This window comes from Cryptococcus neoformans, chromosome 1 (assembly GCF_000149245.1).
Source record: "Cryptococcus neoformans var. grubii H99 chromosome 1, complete sequence".
In the NCBI taxonomy this organism is placed as follows: domain Eukaryota; kingdom Fungi; phylum Basidiomycota; class Tremellomycetes; order Tremellales; family Cryptococcaceae; genus Cryptococcus; species Cryptococcus neoformans.
The window spans coordinates 574,917-590,400 of NC_026745.1; the positions used below are offsets into that span (position 1 = coordinate 574,917).

General features: G+C 49.1%; 6 protein-coding genes; 3 read left to right on the forward strand and 3 right to left on the reverse strand.

Moving 5' to 3' along the window:
• Positions 1-25: 25 nt before the first annotated feature.
• CNAG_07333 (ubiquitin carboxyl-terminal hydrolase 25/28) lies at positions 26-5,492 on the forward strand. XM_012190823.1 has 13 exons: positions 26-1,513; positions 1,564-1,859; positions 1,914-2,003; positions 2,057-2,290; positions 2,345-2,645; positions 2,705-2,835; positions 2,889-2,940; positions 2,998-3,134; positions 3,195-4,019; positions 4,071-4,179; positions 4,236-4,500; positions 4,554-5,085; positions 5,138-5,492. The coding sequence occupies exons 1-13, from the start codon at positions 177-179 to the stop codon at positions 5,332-5,334; spliced, it is 4,506 nt and encodes a 1,501-aa protein (XP_012046213.1). The 5' UTR covers positions 26-176; the 3' UTR covers positions 5,335-5,492.
• Positions 5,267-7,959, reverse strand: CNAG_07334 (ferric-chelate reductase). XM_012191648.1 has 8 exons: positions 7,753-7,959; positions 7,702-7,709; positions 7,195-7,652; positions 6,816-7,134; positions 6,662-6,757; positions 6,531-6,603; positions 5,954-6,470; positions 5,267-5,902 (listed from the first exon to the last, which is right to left on the reverse strand). The coding sequence occupies exons 1-8, from the start codon at positions 7,807-7,809 to the stop codon at positions 5,460-5,462; spliced, it is 1,971 nt and encodes a 656-aa protein (XP_012047038.1). The 5' UTR covers positions 7,810-7,959; the 3' UTR covers positions 5,267-5,459.
• Positions 7,960-7,964: 5 nt separating this feature from the next.
• CNAG_07335 (cystinosin) lies at positions 7,965-9,971 on the forward strand. XM_012191649.1 has 3 exons: positions 7,965-8,083; positions 8,122-8,704; positions 8,756-9,971. Exons 1-3 carry the CDS (start codon positions 7,980-7,982, stop codon positions 8,948-8,950), a joined length of 882 nt encoding a protein of 293 aa, XP_012047039.1. The 5' UTR covers positions 7,965-7,979; the 3' UTR covers positions 8,951-9,971.
• CNAG_07336 (hypothetical protein) lies at positions 8,899-10,344 on the reverse strand. Its single transcript, XM_012190824.1, has 3 exons — positions 10,124-10,344; positions 9,633-9,921; positions 8,899-9,547 (listed from the first exon to the last, which is right to left on the reverse strand). The coding sequence occupies exons 1-3, from the start codon at positions 10,315-10,317 to the stop codon at positions 9,059-9,061; spliced, it is 972 nt and encodes a 323-aa protein (XP_012046214.1). The 5' UTR covers positions 10,318-10,344; the 3' UTR covers positions 8,899-9,058.
• Positions 10,345-10,449: 105 nt separating this feature from the next.
• On the forward strand, positions 10,450-14,015 carry CNAG_07337 (hypothetical protein). XM_012190825.1 has 11 exons: positions 10,450-10,566; positions 10,649-10,849; positions 10,909-12,066; positions 12,118-12,191; positions 12,252-12,306; positions 12,371-12,781; positions 12,834-13,312; positions 13,367-13,432; positions 13,492-13,613; positions 13,665-13,732; positions 13,781-14,015. Exons 1-11 carry the CDS (start codon positions 10,508-10,510, stop codon positions 13,833-13,835), a joined length of 2,748 nt encoding a protein of 915 aa, XP_012046215.1. The 5' UTR covers positions 10,450-10,507; the 3' UTR covers positions 13,836-14,015.
• CNAG_07030 (hypothetical protein) lies at positions 13,874-15,426 on the reverse strand. Its single transcript, XM_012191620.1, has 2 exons — positions 15,243-15,426; positions 13,874-15,158 (listed from the first exon to the last, which is right to left on the reverse strand). Exons 1-2 carry the CDS (start codon positions 15,388-15,390, stop codon positions 14,056-14,058), a joined length of 1,251 nt encoding a protein of 416 aa, XP_012047010.1. The 5' UTR covers positions 15,391-15,426; the 3' UTR covers positions 13,874-14,055.
• Positions 15,427-15,484: the final 58 nt, after the last annotated feature.

A 15,484-nucleotide genomic window follows, 5' to 3' on the forward strand; every position in this document is an offset into this window, starting at 1 on the left:
TTCTTCGTTGTTCACCCAGAAGCACCAGCTGCAGCGGCCTTACAACCAGCCGCCCAGCTGCTTCTGTCTATATAGCCCGCTCCTTCCCTTACGTCAATTCCGCCACACACTGCAACCTGTCTTTCTTCCTACCTCCTCCATCAGCCCCCACATATCCCTGACACATAATCGCGGATATGACTCAACACTCCTCCCCTTCCCCTCCCACACCCAACCTACCAAGCTCTCCTACCCGTTCTGGACCTCTTCCAGCAGCTCCCTCTCCTCGTCCCCACCCTCATGGCCCTCGTTCACCAGAGTCTCATTTAATGAGGCGAAGCGCGTTAGGCTCGTCCCACACCAGATATCATACTATGCCTCTTCCGGTTGAGTCTTCCAGTGCCAGCATCCCGCACCGGAGTCTTTCCATCTCTGAGCATGGCGATTCTCTAGTCATTGTAGACGAGCCAGAAACTGGTCTTCCTGAGGCACCCTATAGACCTCCAGAGGCCGTCATCGACCCACCAGAAGATGATCCACCCCCCTATACGCCAGGCATCGTTTCTGAGCATATTGGAGAGGGCGATGATATGGAAGTGGACGCAAAGTTCACTGCCAAAGACTTCAATGCGTGGCAATCCAGTCTCGAATCGTATGACCAGATGGAAATTGATCAGTCAACCAGTCAAAGTTCAATGCCTCAGTTGGGACCTGGTGTACTTCCACGAAGATGGCTAGCAATTGCCCATGAGCACGAACTCGTTAGGCCATATATAGAAGCACTTCCTCCTCCATCTAAGAAGATTCACTCTCAAACTCACGCTCAGGTCGCCGCCGGTCAGGTATCATCGCCTTCACCACCCTCACAAAAGCCAACTCCCGCTTTCGCCTCGAACAATCCCTTTGCCCAAGAGTCGCCCCATATTGCGACTCTCGAAGATGTCATCCAAGCCCTTCCGGGGGATGGAAATGATCCGGAACATTGGTATTTCTGTAGCACGTGTTGGGGATGGTTAAAGATCAAGGCGGGGCATGGCTTGCCACCTGGGCTTCAGAGCATGGAAGAATGGGAGGCTTCTGTCATCGAGCAGAAAGCTTATCCTGATATCGAAAGTTTTGAGAAGGCGCGTGAACAAAGGAGAGACGAGTGGTCAAGGCTCATAGGTATTCAAAATTCGAGGCTAGTCGCTCCCCAGGAGCATCATCACTTTCACCAATTCAACACCTTGCTTCCCTCCAGCAAGCTTTCACGCATCGATAGGGTTGAAGCTGAAGAACACATGAACGTTTTCCCTCACATCACAGTGGGGCTCGATCCTGAGGAATCGTGGGAATCATTCAACCTCCCCCATTCGCCCTCCAGGTTGTTTCTCAGTGGCTCGTCCGATGTTTGGATATCGGTCGATGAAGGATTGGTTCCAGGACAGCTTCCCGTGGGCTTGGTGAACGCTTTCACCGCGGAAAAAATGAGCAATCCCAATCCTGGTCTAGATGGTGTGCAAAGCGTGAATGAGGCTTGGAACCTAATTGCCACGTGAGTATGCTCTGCTCTAGAATGAGAACGTCACTGAAAACATCCACAAGGCTTTTGGTAAACCCTTTATTCAAGGGCCAAAGAGGCTGGGTAAATCTCAATAATGCCAAATTCCAGTCAAAGATCGGGGCTGGGCTTGCCTCCTCTCATATTCTGTATCATATCGGCTTCGCCTGTCAACAGGAGCCAGATGGTTTACGCGTGGGCCCCTTTAAAGGCGGTAGCGAGGCTGAGAGTGCTGCACAGATTGCAAACGAGAGGGGCAACATGGCGAAAATGGACAAGTACATGTTGAGGGTTTGGATCGAGGTGACGCTCTACTTGTTGGCGTTCCTAAGGCGAAATAGTGAGTCGCAATTTCGTTATGATACCAGCTAGACACTGACAAGCATTACCGCAGAATTGCAAGCGATTACCCCGCCATATATGGATGCAATGCCATTGGAAATTTCTATCAACGATATAGTGCCCTTTGCACAATATCCCACATGTTCGTACTTTTTTTTCACTAGTACCCTATGTTTCGTCTGACAAGCATGACAGCTGCTACTCCCTTTCCAGACACCGTTCGTGAAGCATGCCATATTCTCGGCGTCACCAAGTATGACACTGCTGAAACTCTTGAAATCGCCTATGATCTTCAAATTATGTTTGACGAGCATAATACATCCCGGTATCTTGGTGCGCTAGAGAGAATTTCAGAGGCACCTGTGGTTGGAAAGAGTAGTTTGGAGTTGAAGGTAGCAGTGGAAAGAAGTTTAGACAAGTACACAGGCGGTCGGTAACTTGATTTCGAAAGGAAGGCGTGAACTGATAAAGCCCAAATGACAGATGAAGTGCTAAAGGCATACAGTCTGATTGGATACACTCGCCAGCACGCCGAAGACCTTTCTATACCTCCTCAAGGTGCGCCTGACGATTATATCCTCTCCATGCACAAATCGGCCATCCAGGCCTCAACTTCTTCTCAGCAACGTCAGGACTTGAACAGGGCGCTGGTCTTAATTGGTAAAGAGAGGAGAAGCGAGCAGTTAAAGAGTATGGGCGAGAAGGGACAGACCCTTGTCAGCGTACAGGAAGCGTATGAGGCGTTAAGTGCCCCACGGGATGCGGTCGATGACGGGTTGATCATGTAAGTTTCTTCCTTTTTTTCTTATTGCACTTGTTCTCCTCACTTACATTCTGGCCTAGGCAATATGAGATGGCCGTCAACGAATACCCCGGGAAAGCAGACCATTATAGAATGTGTCTCTCCGTGATTGCGGATGCTCCTGGAGAAGAAAGGCCAGGGTTGAAGCAGTTCTTGCAAACCGGTTCAAGAGGTAAGCTGCGTGGCACGTACTCGATCGATCATGTTGCTAAAGTTCCCGTTCAGAACCTGATATACCCGCTAGAAAAGATATTCCTGCAGGATTGCAAAACATCGGGTGAGCCCATCAAGACCGTGAAGAGACGAAACAGAAATCCTAAACCAATTTGCACAGAAACACCTGTTACCTCAATTCCATATTACAATACTTGTACACCATCAAACCCCTTAGAGAAGCCGTAATGGTCTTTGAACAGGATAAGAGCAAAATCGTGCCGGCTTCAAAATCAGAAGTAGAGCGAGCAAAGCGATGTGAGCTGGCCGATACGATTTTGTCATCGTGTGAATCAATGGCTAACTTTTTTCTTCTAGTCGTACGCCAACTTCGACTTCTTTTCCTCCAGCTCTATAAAACGGAACTCCCCGCTGTCCGTCCGGATGAAGAATTGGCTTACCTAGCCATTACAAGGCCGGAAATAGATAGCATGGTCGAGCAGACTCAGGAACCGCCGACCGAACTCTCTGCTTCGACCGCCACGGCCACAGACTCTGCTCATATCACACCAAACTTGCTGGACAGCATTCCATCTGTACCAGATCTCACCACTCTTCCTTCGCCTTCATCGACCATTTTCGCCTCACCACCTGAATCACCTAGACAAGACCTGACGGGCACTCCCAATCCTTCGGGACAGGACGAGATAGCCGAGGAGATGGAGTTGAACGCAGATAAAGAAAACATTCGATCTCCAGAATCATCAAGTACTCGATCTCGCGACACCTCCAGCACGTCTACCATTCTCGGGAAGAGGGGCAATCAAGATAGAGAACGAGACAATTCTCGCTCCCCTGGTGAAGAACGGGTAAAATACAAACAGGCTGAAGGATCAGGCAATAACGCTACCAGGGAGAAATCTGAAAGCGAGAGTGCACTGGAAGTTGAGCTGGGGGCCAGCTCCAGAGTGGACGCGATGCAAGCTGATCAAGTTGAAAGCCCGTCACTCGGTACAGCTACAGAAATTGCCCATCTGGAGTTGACGACGCCTGCGGGGTCTCCAAGTCAGACGCGCAAGGAGGAGGCGGAAGTCTTGGCCCTTACGCAGCCAGACACGTATGAGCAGCCTAATGTACCTCCACCTCTCCCACCAAGGCCTCAAGCTCACAAACAAGAAACGCTCAGTTCGGGTCTACGATTTGGTGAGTTACATTGCGACATTCTTACTCGGTCAAGGACTGACTGTCAAGTAGGTTTGCAACAGGATGCTGCTGAGGTACTTATTAATGTACTTTCTCAACTGGAACTGGCACTGGAGCAGCCCGGAGAAGACGGAAAAGAGGCGTCTAATCTCATTAAAAAGTATGCCGCGAAGATGACATAAAAATCGACGGATTGCTAATGAAGTCTCTCTCTAGTCTGTATTCTTGTAAATATCGCCAGCAGACGGTGTACGAGTCGTCGTCTCCTTCCTCTGATGATCAACCCACCTATGATACCCAGACCCCGGTAGAATCCGTCTTCACTCATCCGATTATCGGCGTCGAGGAGGAAGGTAAGGATTTGTATGACTGTCTGGCAGAACTGTATCTCGGTGGCTCAGCTATTGAGTATGAGGGAAAGAAGGGTTTTATGATGGATCTCATGGACGAATTCCCGCCCATGCTGTATATTCAAATGCGGGTGAGCAACTAGGAGGATTTCGGTGTGTGAATGTGCTGATGCAATATCGACAGAGATCGCAATACGACCCCCTTACAGGCCGAGATCGCAAAACGAACACCCACATAAGCTTTCCTCAGACTCTTTGCATGTCACGCTTCCTCACTTCTGCACCCGCCGAGAAACGTGAAGAATCAATTGCCCTCACACGAGAAATAACTCGGATGCGAACCCGTCTTCATTCGCTCAGAAATCATACGCCGTTGTCAATCTCATCGACGTACAAGCATGCCTCTTCTGCCTTGAGGCAGCTCGCTTCCTCACACCTGGATATACCGGAGCTTAAGGAAGTTCTATCACCTGAACTTTGCGATGCACTTGACCGTGAAGGTGATGAGGTTATTAGGGAAATCGAAGAATTGCAGCAAGAGCTACCCAAATTAAAGGAAAGAATGGATGAGATCTGGAGAGATGTACACGGGGAAGACGAAGAAGACGAACATGTCAAGGCGTACGACTACGAGTTAGTGAGCGTATACATGCATCGAGGGAAGACGAGTGGCTCTGGACATTACTGGACCTATCAAGCTCATTTGCCAGGGCATAGTGAGTGCTTCTAATTCCTAAACGGGATCTGTTGCTCAAAAGAACCTGCTAGGCGAAGAATTCTATAATTATAATGACGAGAAAGTCACTGTCGTGCCTGCCAGCGAAGTTTTACAAGACCGAACAGGCAGTGACGCTAATCCGGCGTTACTTTGTTATGCTCGAAAGGGCTGGAATTTGGTCGATTCTTTGCATAGAGAGATATTGGAGCATGGCAGCCCAGAAGTAGAAGAGTTGGTGCTGACTTGAGAACTGAGACGCCTTGTCTTGTAACAACATACAGTAATCTTGTTAGAATATGCGTAGATGTCATTAATGGATACATATTAGTTCTTGCCTGAGATTTCCAAATGATACTGAAAAACATTATATTTTTACAATACGTAGCACTCTCCATGAAAGCCGACACCTCCACATCTGACCCTTTCTGCTATCCCCAGGCCTGCCACTGCGTTCTTCGCCTCCATCACAATACCCTCGGGCCCACAAGCCACGACAGCCAGTCCTCCGGCGTGACCCCTACCCTCCCCATGATGCTGCACCTGATGACCATCGTCACCACCTGTTAATAGTTCCCTGCCCTGTTCTAATGACGCCCCTTGAGTTTTGGTAAGTGGTAATGGCAAGGATTCCCGTACGAGTTGAGCGACTTCGGGGCGATAAGGGGAAAGGGTCGTTGAAGCTGGTAAGAGGGATGGCGTGGGAGGTAAAGGATGTGGAGGGTTCGTAAGGTAGAGATTATAAGTCAATGCGAGGCTTAACCGTTGAGCAAGAGTGTAAAGATGAAGAAGGGAAGGTGCGAGGGCTTCAATTGTACCTATGAGGATGTTAGGATGATGGCATATGGGAAACAAAGATATTTGCTTACAAAGATCCTTGACTACCCAAGCTACATCTACTTTAGCCGGTCCTCTTCCCTTTTCTCTAACCCGAAGTGCTTCCTCTATACTACCCAAGATGAAGGTGATACCACTTCCACCTCCAACTAGCAAAACACTCTCGTATTGTCCTAAATCCATGCTGAGCCCTCCATAAGGTCCATCGATCATCACCTGCACCCTCTTCCCCGGATGATCTATGCCTTCTTCATCGACATTTCCCCCCCCTTCACTCTGAGCCTTGTTGGCCAAGAAACTCTCCTTTTCCTCGAGATCATCTCCAACTTCCAACGATTTGACGTCCCTTGCCAGAGCATGTAGTTTTCTGGTCCAATCTCCGGCAACTTTGGCGTAAAGAATGATGCCTCGAGGAGAAGCAGAAAAGGCGGTTGAAGGTGCGTTGGTGATGGTAAAGGGGTGAGACTCAAAGATGCCGGATCCGGAGAGGACCCGAAGGAGTATGTGTTGAGTGGGGAGCCAGCCTGCATCACAGTCCGGGATGTGAATCTGGGAATCAGTGGATTCAGTGGGTGCATTAACTCAGGGAATAAAGCGAAATAGACTAACCATAGTGAGTGTCTTGTCCACTGGCACGAGAGTGGCATCTTTGATGCGGTAACGCAGCATACGGACGATAAGGCTGGGTAGTAAAATGTCAATCGTGGGAGTGCTGATGAAAGAATAATAAAACGACTTACTCGTAGGCGTAGATGGCGACGCAAGGCCATATCCAAGGTCGACTGTAAGGGGTATGGTATGAGAGAGCTGCGAAGAAGCCGACAAAGAACATGATGCTACCACCGGCGTTAGCACATTTAATCCTTGAGTAACTGCGGCGTCAAGCAAACTAACTGAGCCATCCAGAATAGCTGATAACATTTTCTCCTAATAGGTCTCAAACTAGTGATGACTACCATACCCATCAAGGCATATGCCAAGATACCCCTCTTGGACTTGGCTGCAGTGATTTGATCGTGCTGGTCGGTCACAAGGAATTGATGGATCCACATTGCGCCGTGAACGGTTGCCGAGAGGAACAATGTTCGCCCAGTCCATCGGTGCAAAAAGTTGTAGTGCTCGTAAGACAGGGAAGGCACAAAAATTGGGAGGGGAAGTGGGGATTTCAGAGAAAGGAGAACGATGAGTGGGAGTTGGGAAAGAGCGAGGAAACCTACAAAAAATTCTGTGGTCAGTGTTACGGCGATGGATAGCAAGCAGGTATGGTCCTCACCAGGGCGATTAGAGTTTTGAGTCAAGTTGGCTCCGACAACAAAACAGGCAATCACGGCGCCAGCATATCCCATCACCAAAATGATTTGGGAGATGGAAAGAGTGAAGTAGGCTCTTCGGCAGCAATCTCCTACTTCTCCTTTCAGCCACGACAGATCGGGCATTGGTAAAGTCCAAAGGGTGATGCTTTGGACCATGGCGCCGACGCCAATTACTGCTCTGCCGATAAAGGTGGCCCGCCATTTATTTTGAGAGTGATTTCTCTTCGCATTGCCGTGAGAAGAATTCGACACGTCCTGGGATGGATCTAAAGATTCGCGAATGGCCAAGCCAGAATACAGACGACCTATGCGGAAGTGGTGGATGATGTAGGGTATTGAGAGGAGAAGCGAGAAAGCGAGGAACGATGTCCAGATGATGGTGAACTTTTTCTGCCATTTGGGGTCCTCTGCGTATGAGCTGCGGGTCGTCAGTAGGGCGGGGTGAGTGGGCTGCGTAGACGACGTACTTGTATATCTGGGAGATGTCAGCTGGGCAAGTGTGAAAGCGGTGTGCTTACTTGGTACTCTGATGGAATGGGAATGTATCTTCTGAGGGGCTCTGTCGAAGAGGACATGGCGGGTGGGCGGGAGCGGGAGATGAGTAAAAAGAGAAGCCGAGGATTCGCTTTATCTAGGGGACGCGGGTCGGTGGAGGCCACGTGGATCCGGTGCCGACGGTGAATTGCCGCATATCAGATTGCGCCATTTTTAACTCTCGATGTTCTATCTATATACACCCATCCCCATGCACCTCGCCGCATTCCTAGTAAACCTCACAGGCGTCACATACTTCATCGCCTGGTCATACTCCTTCTATATACAGCTCATCCTTAACTTCAAGCGTAAAACGTGAGCACTGCCACCACTGCATTCCCTGACAACCACAGCACACATGGCCTCTCCCCTGACTTTGTATGGGTAAATCCTTTGGGGTTCCTCGCACTCACTCTCTGGAACTGGGGCGCCTACTTTTCTCCAGTCGCACGAAAACAATACCAGGACAGACACCATGGCCATCTGCCTCAGGTCTCCACTTCTGATCTCGTCTTTTCCTTGCACGCCCTGATCATTTCGGCCATCACTCTCGCCCAAGTCTTTTGGTATGGTTACTTCCGGCAGTTGCTTAGTAGACAGGATCCCTTGGCTCAGATCAGCGATGAGACTTCTCCACTCATCTCTGACAGCATTCCCAATTCGGCCGCTGGCGACGACAATGACTCGAGTAACCCGGTGATTTTTCATTCTCCCATCCGTCCATCTCCTGTCGCCCAACTTTTCCTAGGAGGCATTGTCATTTTCCCGTTTGCCTACGCGATCTTTGTCTGGACTGGCAAAGCCCAGTTCCTCGACTGGCTCTATTTAGTTGGGAATATCAAGGTCGTCATCTCAGCAGTCAAGTATATACCGCAGGTCGTACTCAATCATCGGATGAGAGCTGTGAATGGATTTGCTATAGGGGTCATCATCTGTGTAGGTACCAAAATAAATCTGTTGTGAAGAATTGCACTGATTTTTCCGCAGGATATTATCGGCTCCGTCTTGAGCTTCTCCCAACTTGTCATTTCATCCGTGTTCATTGATCACGATCCTTCAGGCATTATCGCCAACCCCGCCAAACTCGGCCTGGCTGGCTTATCCTTTACTTTCGACCTCATATTCATTGCGCAAAAGTACTGGCTGTATAGGACCAAAAAAGATGACGACGAGAGGATATGAAGATATAGATCTTTAGATTTATTAACAGAGTTGTACATCTTCATTCTTGTAAGGACCTAAGTGAGCATGTAGATCTTTTCCATCACATGCCTCGTATCATGGAAACTCTCATCCTGATATCCGTTGCTTTTTCCACTCTTCAACTCTTAATCTTCGTTGCCGTCTTTTCTCCTCTTCCTGATCTTCTTCCGTAGAAAACTGCGGTTGGGGCGGAGGTAAGGTTCCTGACTCACTCTCTTCTACAGGTGGTGGCGGTGGTATCGTATCGTCTACTTCTGGGGGGGGCGGCGGGATACCATCATCTTCTGGTGGAATAGGTGGCTCTTCCACCTCTTCACTTTCTTCACTACCACTCTCATATCCCCCCAACCCTCCTAGACCTCTCTGCTTCTCCTCTAACCTTCTCTTATTCTCCTTCTCCCCTTTGATATCCCCTTTTACTTTGTCCCATGCATTCCTCCACCTGCCCCTTAGAAACGCAAAGCGCTCATCGGAAGAATGGTGAGTGAGAATGCGCATCTCGAGAATGGAAGGATTCGGGGAAGAGAAAATGGAAGTTGCGGTATGTGACATGAGTGTGAGGATCTGAGTTGGAGGCTGCAAATATGAAAAGATTGGTTTTGTTAGCGTAGCAATATATCATGGGGCATTATATTTTGGGATTTTGTCGTCAATCACGCACCTCTTCGTCAGGATCCCATCTCCCATCTGTATGCCCTACTTTTTCAACTTTTCCAGCCTCCAGGTCCTCTCTTTCCCTCTCCCTCAACCTCTCCTGCCTCAAAGCCTCCATCCACTTTTTCTTCTTTTCGTTTTTATAAGCCTCAATCTCCTCGGGATCAGACAGGTACCAGACTTCTTCAGTATCAGAGGGAAGTGACCATGACGAAGACGAATACGAGGTAGGCGAAGGCGGGGAAATTAGGGAAGATGTATTTGGTAGTGAGGGCAAAAGGTGTATTATATCATGTCTTGAGAGAGGTCAGCAAGTAATCATATTAAAAGGCAATACGTAGATGACCAGCTGATGGCTGAGATGAGATACATTCGCATGACCGACATAGCAATGGATCAGATACGATATCCGAGCAACTGTATAGCGCAATTCCACATTGTCATTTGCGCGCATAGATACCAAACTATTACCCATCCCTCGGAAAACTAGTAACCCACCTGTCTGCCCAGATCTCGTTGTTGCCCTGCACCTCGCCGGCGTATTTGATCAATCCTCCTGTTTCTGTCTGCAAGCTGGACCCCGGGTATGTCAGAGATGCCTCGTAAGAGTGGATGTAGGCGGTAGATGGGTACTGCTGCTGTGGTGACCTGGTCACAGGGGGGCGCTTCGGGGGACGAGGCATTTGGAACATGTAATGCGGAGGAGAAAAAGAATAACAAGACAACGAATGATCGATTGAGGCTTCGATGCCTTTTCCTCGATGATATCCTGCAGTGTTCGGCCATTGCCGCCTGGCTCAAGAAGCAACAACAACACGATAAGACGATACGATACATACAAATCAGCATGTGCAATTCACCAGTAATGAAAGTAACCCCCTAATGCGCTTCAAAGACATTATTACCACCCCCACATGGGAAGCAATCGGCCCCTTTCCAAGGCAAGCCACACTCACTACTGTACAGATCATAGGGTTTCTCTAACCCTCCCCGCCCGTCTCACCACTGACACATCATCAACAGTGGAACGAGAGAGCTCTCCTTCTTAGGCTCCCCATTAGCAGCATACTCCATCTCATCAGCTGATCCCGATATAGAGTTTGCTCACAGGCCGTATAACCCAGAGGAGACTTGGCCCAGTGAACTTGGGAACGGCGGACGAGTGTCATGGTCCAGGTTTGAAGCCAAGGGAGATTGGCTAGAGATTAGTTATCCGAATGTCAAGCAAGTGCCGTATTGTACAATAATGGATTTGTTCCAGCGCTTATTCAATCTTCACGTAGTTGGGATCAGCTGCGATCCGATCACGGATGGTCAGCTCTTCAGTACATGGTGCTGCTCCGAACTCGATTGACCATTCCCAAATCCGGCCGCAAACCTCTCACACCTCTTCTTATCAACATGCTCCAGCTTTCCGAGTTTGCTTTTGTTCGACAAGGTGCGGACCCTCATACTTCTGGTGCTGTTAAGTGGTATCAGGGCAATAGCTATGGTTTCGGAGGACCGGCACCTGGCTTAGACAGCACCATCAACCCTGCAGCCGCCGGATTCGGGCGCTCGCTTCTTCTCGAGCCTGGGATGTACATTATGCTTGTAAGAGCAGTGTATGACATACGACAGTTTGGCGATCCTGGGCCCGGTAATCCGCCAACCATCAAGATGTCGTCAGTCAATATGGTGCATGACGCGGAAACGCATGTCACCCAGCTTCCAGAAGAAATGGGAACTTTTCCCAGCGTGTTATCGGGATGGTTGATGGGAGAATGGGCATCTGTTGGGGTACGAGTACCTGAAGGTGCTTTGGAAACAACCGTCATAGGTGTTAGCAGCGCGAAAGTCATTTACAAGTCGACGGGTGCCGAAGCTCTGAAGCCCGTGCTCGCCGTCGAGATCGTCTCAAATATCAGTGTAGTCCCTGGACAGACACGGCTTATCGCGATGCGGGTCAGACAACAGACCCCCCTATCGCAAGAAGCTCGAACCCTAAGCATCTCTATTGACTTCCAAAGTGGAGGACAAACCCGGGTTCTTCAGTGGTCATTTCCACTTCATCATGTTACTTACGACAGACATAGTCTGACCACGAATAATCCGCGCTTTTGGATAACTTTCGCCTCGCCTTCGCTTATTACCGACAGCCATCTCAACCATCTTCCTGCTCATGTATCCTCTGCCATGATCGTTCCTCCTAAACATTCTGTTCGACACGATGCAGAGAAACCTGTCATATTAGCTCTTCATGGGGCCGGAGTAGATGTCAAAGATTCCGAATGGGGTGAGAGGATGCCAGAGGTACCAGGCGCATGGGCGGTACTACCTATAGGTAAGAATGAATGGGGCGAGGATTGGCACGGAGGTAGCATGGAAGATGCTTGGGCGGCTAGGGCGGCTGCGGCGGTTCTGCTCAGGAAAATTGACATAACATTGTCAGACGAAACTGTGTAAGGTTGGATATCACTAGAGTTGACCATTTGCTCACATCGATTGATCAGGATCATCGGCCATTCGAATGGAGGGCAAGGCGCATGGCATCTTGCCGCTAGATATCCCGATCGAGTTATTGGAGGTATGTAGAAAGTCAGCTCCCATATTAACATCAAAGGACGCTGAATGTGCATGTGTACAGTTATAGCAGCTTCTGGATGGCTCACTATTCAGCACTACGTTCCATATACAGATTAGTGAGTCTTAAGGAATAGGTTCCGTCAAAGTAATGATCAAAGCTGACCATCTTGATCGAACTAGCACTTCGAATCGCTATGCTGACCCGGCCTTGATGGGTATTTTGCTCTCCTCTCTTGCACCTTATCACAATGACCTCCATTCTTCCAACCTTTCCGATATCCCTATCCTTGCGATACATGGGGCAGATGACGATAACGTACCTCCACGACACTCTCGTGCTCATGCCGCATTAATATCTTCGTGGGCAGGTGAAAAGGACAGCTCGATCAAAGTGTTGGAGATCCCAAAAAGAGGACACTGGTGGGACGATGTTCTCAGCTCATCAGACGTTGTCGACTTCATTCAAAAGCTTCCACCTCGTCAAAGTTGGGACGAGCAACGTAAAAAGGGCTATACACTTACCACGGCTAACCCGCAAGAATGTGGTGGAAGGGCTGGTATACGTATTGTGGAGCTGGATACCCCTGGAAGGTTAGCGTGGCCGCATCGATGCAGAGATCATCCCGCTCATGCTGTTCTCTAGATTAGCACGTCTGGATGTGAATGCCAGGCAATGGAAATTGAATCAAACCGCGGAGCCGCTTGATATTCGAGGTATGAACGTTCGACGGATCGAAATAAAACCTTTGCAATCATCTCAACATTTTCAAACATACATCAGATGTCGCCCACATGGATTTTCTCCTGTCAACAACTCCGTATTAGGTCCCTTGGCCCCTCCTAGAGCCTATGGTCCCATGATTCGGATTCTGTCTTCCCCGGCCTCGTTCCATCTCGTGATCCCATCAGCTGGCGAAGCCCAGCCGCAGCACTTATCCACTGCTAAACGGATTGCTCACGATCTTTATGTTTACCACAAAGCAGATTGCGAGATTATTTCCGACCAAGAAGGGCTGGAACTTGTGGCACAAGGGCAGATAGGGCCAGGTAGCATCATTGTTATTGGCAGACCGGAGGACAATCGGTATACAGAGTGGATGGCCGCAGAAGCAAAGATCCCGAGTGAGAAATGATGATTTTGTGTTCCCGTTAGACAAATTGACATTGTGATTGTAGTTCAGTTTCCGGCTAAAGGCATCATGGTTATCAACAAAGACAAAGTAGTGTATGATAGAGGCGCAGGTACGTATGGCCGTTCCCCTTGACAATGTAGGCTAAAAGCTGAGCCCGCTTATGCAAAGGTGTCATCGCACTTCACCCTCATCCTACCCATTCCGGATCGCTGTCTTTGCTCATAGCAGGAAATGATGAATTAGGGTTGGAACTTGCAGCTCGACTGTTTCCTATTCGCACTGGAGTTCCTGCAAGTTTCATTTGTTGATGAGAAATAGACAAGCCGCTAATCTAAATGCAGTTACCTGACTGGGCCATCGTTTGTCCCAGGTCCAGATGGCAGGGTGCCAATGGATTGATAGGGGCAGGGTAAGTACAAATCTGTATTGAAATTTCATTGTTAAAGCTTTTTTTCAGGTTCTGGGGCGGTGAATGGGAATATAATGAGGCGATGTCCTGGATGGACAGATAGTGTAGAGTAGAGATCCAAGTCCTCCAACAGATGAATCGTATGAAGCTCTTCTCGTTCATTTCCAATGACGAGAACAATGCATATGGTGAAAATAAAGCATCAATGTGATACTACGGCGATATATTTACAACACTTGAGAAACAAGAAATGATTTGAATGCAATGCTTGAATCCTAAGGAGCTACAACATCCCTTTCCTTGACCTTGACTTATTTTGTCGATTATTGAGTGCCATCCACCTGTCTAAGTAGCATCTCAATCTCTGGCCCTCCTTCATTGAAAATCCCATCAAAAGAATCGAAACTCCTGTCACCCTCAGGTTCATCCTCTCCGACGTCAAAATTTGTAAAGCCGGAAGGATGGGAAGCCAACTTTTTGGCGGACCGTGTCTGAGGCCCCGAGGAATTGGGACGCGAGGGAGTGGCTCTGCTAGGTGGACCCGAAACAGTAGAATGAGTTGACGATGTGGTAGGCGCTCTACCGTATGCCCTGTCACAAGTTGATGTCTGTGGGATAGCAGGTTTTGCAGATTCTATCCGTCTAGGACTTGACCTGACACCTTGCCTTGGCTCAAGGAAAGGTGTTTTGAAGGTTTTAAGGGTCGAAACACGGGGAGGCGGTATCTTTGACGACGATTTGTTTTGTGAGCCCAGTCCTATCCGCGGGGCGGCGCCAGGTTTTACAGGAGACAAAGGGCTACGAATGGATGAGATGGAGGAGGAGTGTGACATCCTCCTGTCAAATGATGTATTGTGTGTGGGGACACAGATGAATGAGATGTCTGTCGCAGATGAATTATGCGACAAGATTGAGGATGATGAATTGCCACGCATTTTTGGGCTGGTGGATAGCTCAGCATGCTTCTGCGTAGGCACGTCGCCCTTTTTCGCTTTCTCATCTTGCAGTCTCTTTTGTTGCCTACGTTCTTTCTCTTTACTTTTCCCTCTGGTGCTATTCATTCTGTTTTCCTTCCCATGCCTCTTCGCTCTTTCTTCAGGTTGCGGTCTCTCTTCTGTTTCGCCTTTCACCGGAGAAGCCTGTAGACGGAATTGCTCCAGCAAAAGATCAAGTTGCGTCTTAGCAGACACTGATCCCGATATGTCTCCGATGCTGGCCTCTGTGGAGAGAACGCTACTGGACCCTGCCAAAGAATGTGAGGCAGAGGACGAGGGAAGCGTATTGCGGAGGCAGGGCGGAAGTGAACGGTGGTTTCGGCAGAATCGTTTGCGAGGGCGAACTGGGTCACTGATGTTCGTAGACGAGTGAGAAAGTTTTGATGAGATAGGTCTGGGTGGCTGAGTGGGGATAGGAGGATCAACAAAATCTGTTAGGAACATGAGACATAGGCATCAAGCATGAGTTTGCTTTGTTTTCTTTATGATAGGGCAACAAACAAAAAGATACTTACCGTCTTCTGTGGCCTGTAGAATTGCATCCCGTATTCGCTGATCGTGCTTCCATGCGACAAGCGGGGCTCTTGGCGAGCTCTCTGGCAAGTCAATGCTGTCGTCTAGAGCCTCCCTCTTTCGCCTGTCGACGGAATGTAGTGTTTCCATGCTTGGGCGAGTGGGAGGCGCCAAGCGGGATGAGACGTGGATGAAGAGAGTGAGAATGAGGATGTTTCTGCTTCTCCTTGTTGGAGGAGGTCAG

Bases quoted from the DNA above. Each gene is read 5' to 3' on its own strand.
- CNAG_07333 (XM_012190823.1), top strand. From the start codon at position 177: ATGACTCAACACTCCTCCCCTTCCCCTCCCACACCCAACCTACCAAGC. The intron at 2,291-2,344 runs GTCGGTAACTTG...CCCAAATGACAG, and splicing joins TTTAGACAAGTACACAGGCG to ATGAAGTGCTAAAGGCATAC. The intron at 2,836-2,888 runs GTAAGCTGCGTG...GTTCCCGTTCAG, and splicing joins CTTGCAAACCGGTTCAAGAG to AACCTGATATACCCGCTAGA.
- CNAG_07337 (XM_012190825.1), top strand. From the start codon at position 10,508: ATGCGCTTCAAAGACATTATTACCACCCCCACATGGGAAGCAATCGGC. The intron at 12,307-12,370 runs GTGAGTCTTAAG...TGATCGAACTAG, and splicing joins TACGTTCCATATACAGATTA to CACTTCGAATCGCTATGCTG. The intron at 13,614-13,664 runs GCAAGTTTCATT...ATCTAAATGCAG, and splicing joins CTATTCGCACTGGAGTTCCT to TTACCTGACTGGGCCATCGT.
- CNAG_07334 (XM_012191648.1), bottom strand. From the start codon at position 7,809: ATGTCCTCTTCGACAGAGCCCCTCAGAAGATACATTCCCATTCCATCA. The intron at 6,604-6,661 runs GTAAGTCGTTTT...TTTACTACCCAG, and splicing joins GTCGCCATCTACGCCTACGA to CCTTATCGTCCGTATGCTGC. The intron at 6,471-6,530 runs GTTAGTCTATTT...ACTGATTCCCAG, and splicing joins TGGACAAGACACTCACTATG to ATTCACATCCCGGACTGTGA.
- CNAG_07336 (XM_012190824.1), bottom strand. From the start codon at position 10,317: ATGTTCCAAATGCCTCGTCCCCCGAAGCGCCCCCCTGTGACCAGGTCA. The intron at 9,922-10,123 runs GTGGGTTACTAG...ACCTCTCTCAAG, and splicing joins AACGAGATCTGGGCAGACAG to ACATGATATAATACACCTTT. The intron at 9,548-9,632 runs GTGCGTGATTGA...TCATATTTGCAG, and splicing joins GATGGGATCCTGACGAAGAG to CCTCCAACTCAGATCCTCAC.
- CNAG_07030 (XM_012191620.1), bottom strand. From the start codon at position 15,390: ATGGAAACACTACATTCCGTCGACAGGCGAAAGAGGGAGGCTCTAGAC. The intron at 15,159-15,242 runs GTAAGTATCTTT...TGTTCCTAACAG, and splicing joins TCTACAGGCCACAGAAGACG to ATTTTGTTGATCCTCCTATC.
- CNAG_07335 (XM_012191649.1), top strand. From the start codon at position 7,980: ATGCACCTCGCCGCATTCCTAGTAAACCTCACAGGCGTCACATACTTC. The intron at 8,084-8,121 runs GTGAGCACTGCC...TGACAACCACAG, and splicing joins CTTAACTTCAAGCGTAAAAC to CACACATGGCCTCTCCCCTG. The intron at 8,705-8,755 runs GTAGGTACCAAA...ATTTTTCCGCAG, and splicing joins CTATAGGGGTCATCATCTGT to GATATTATCGGCTCCGTCTT.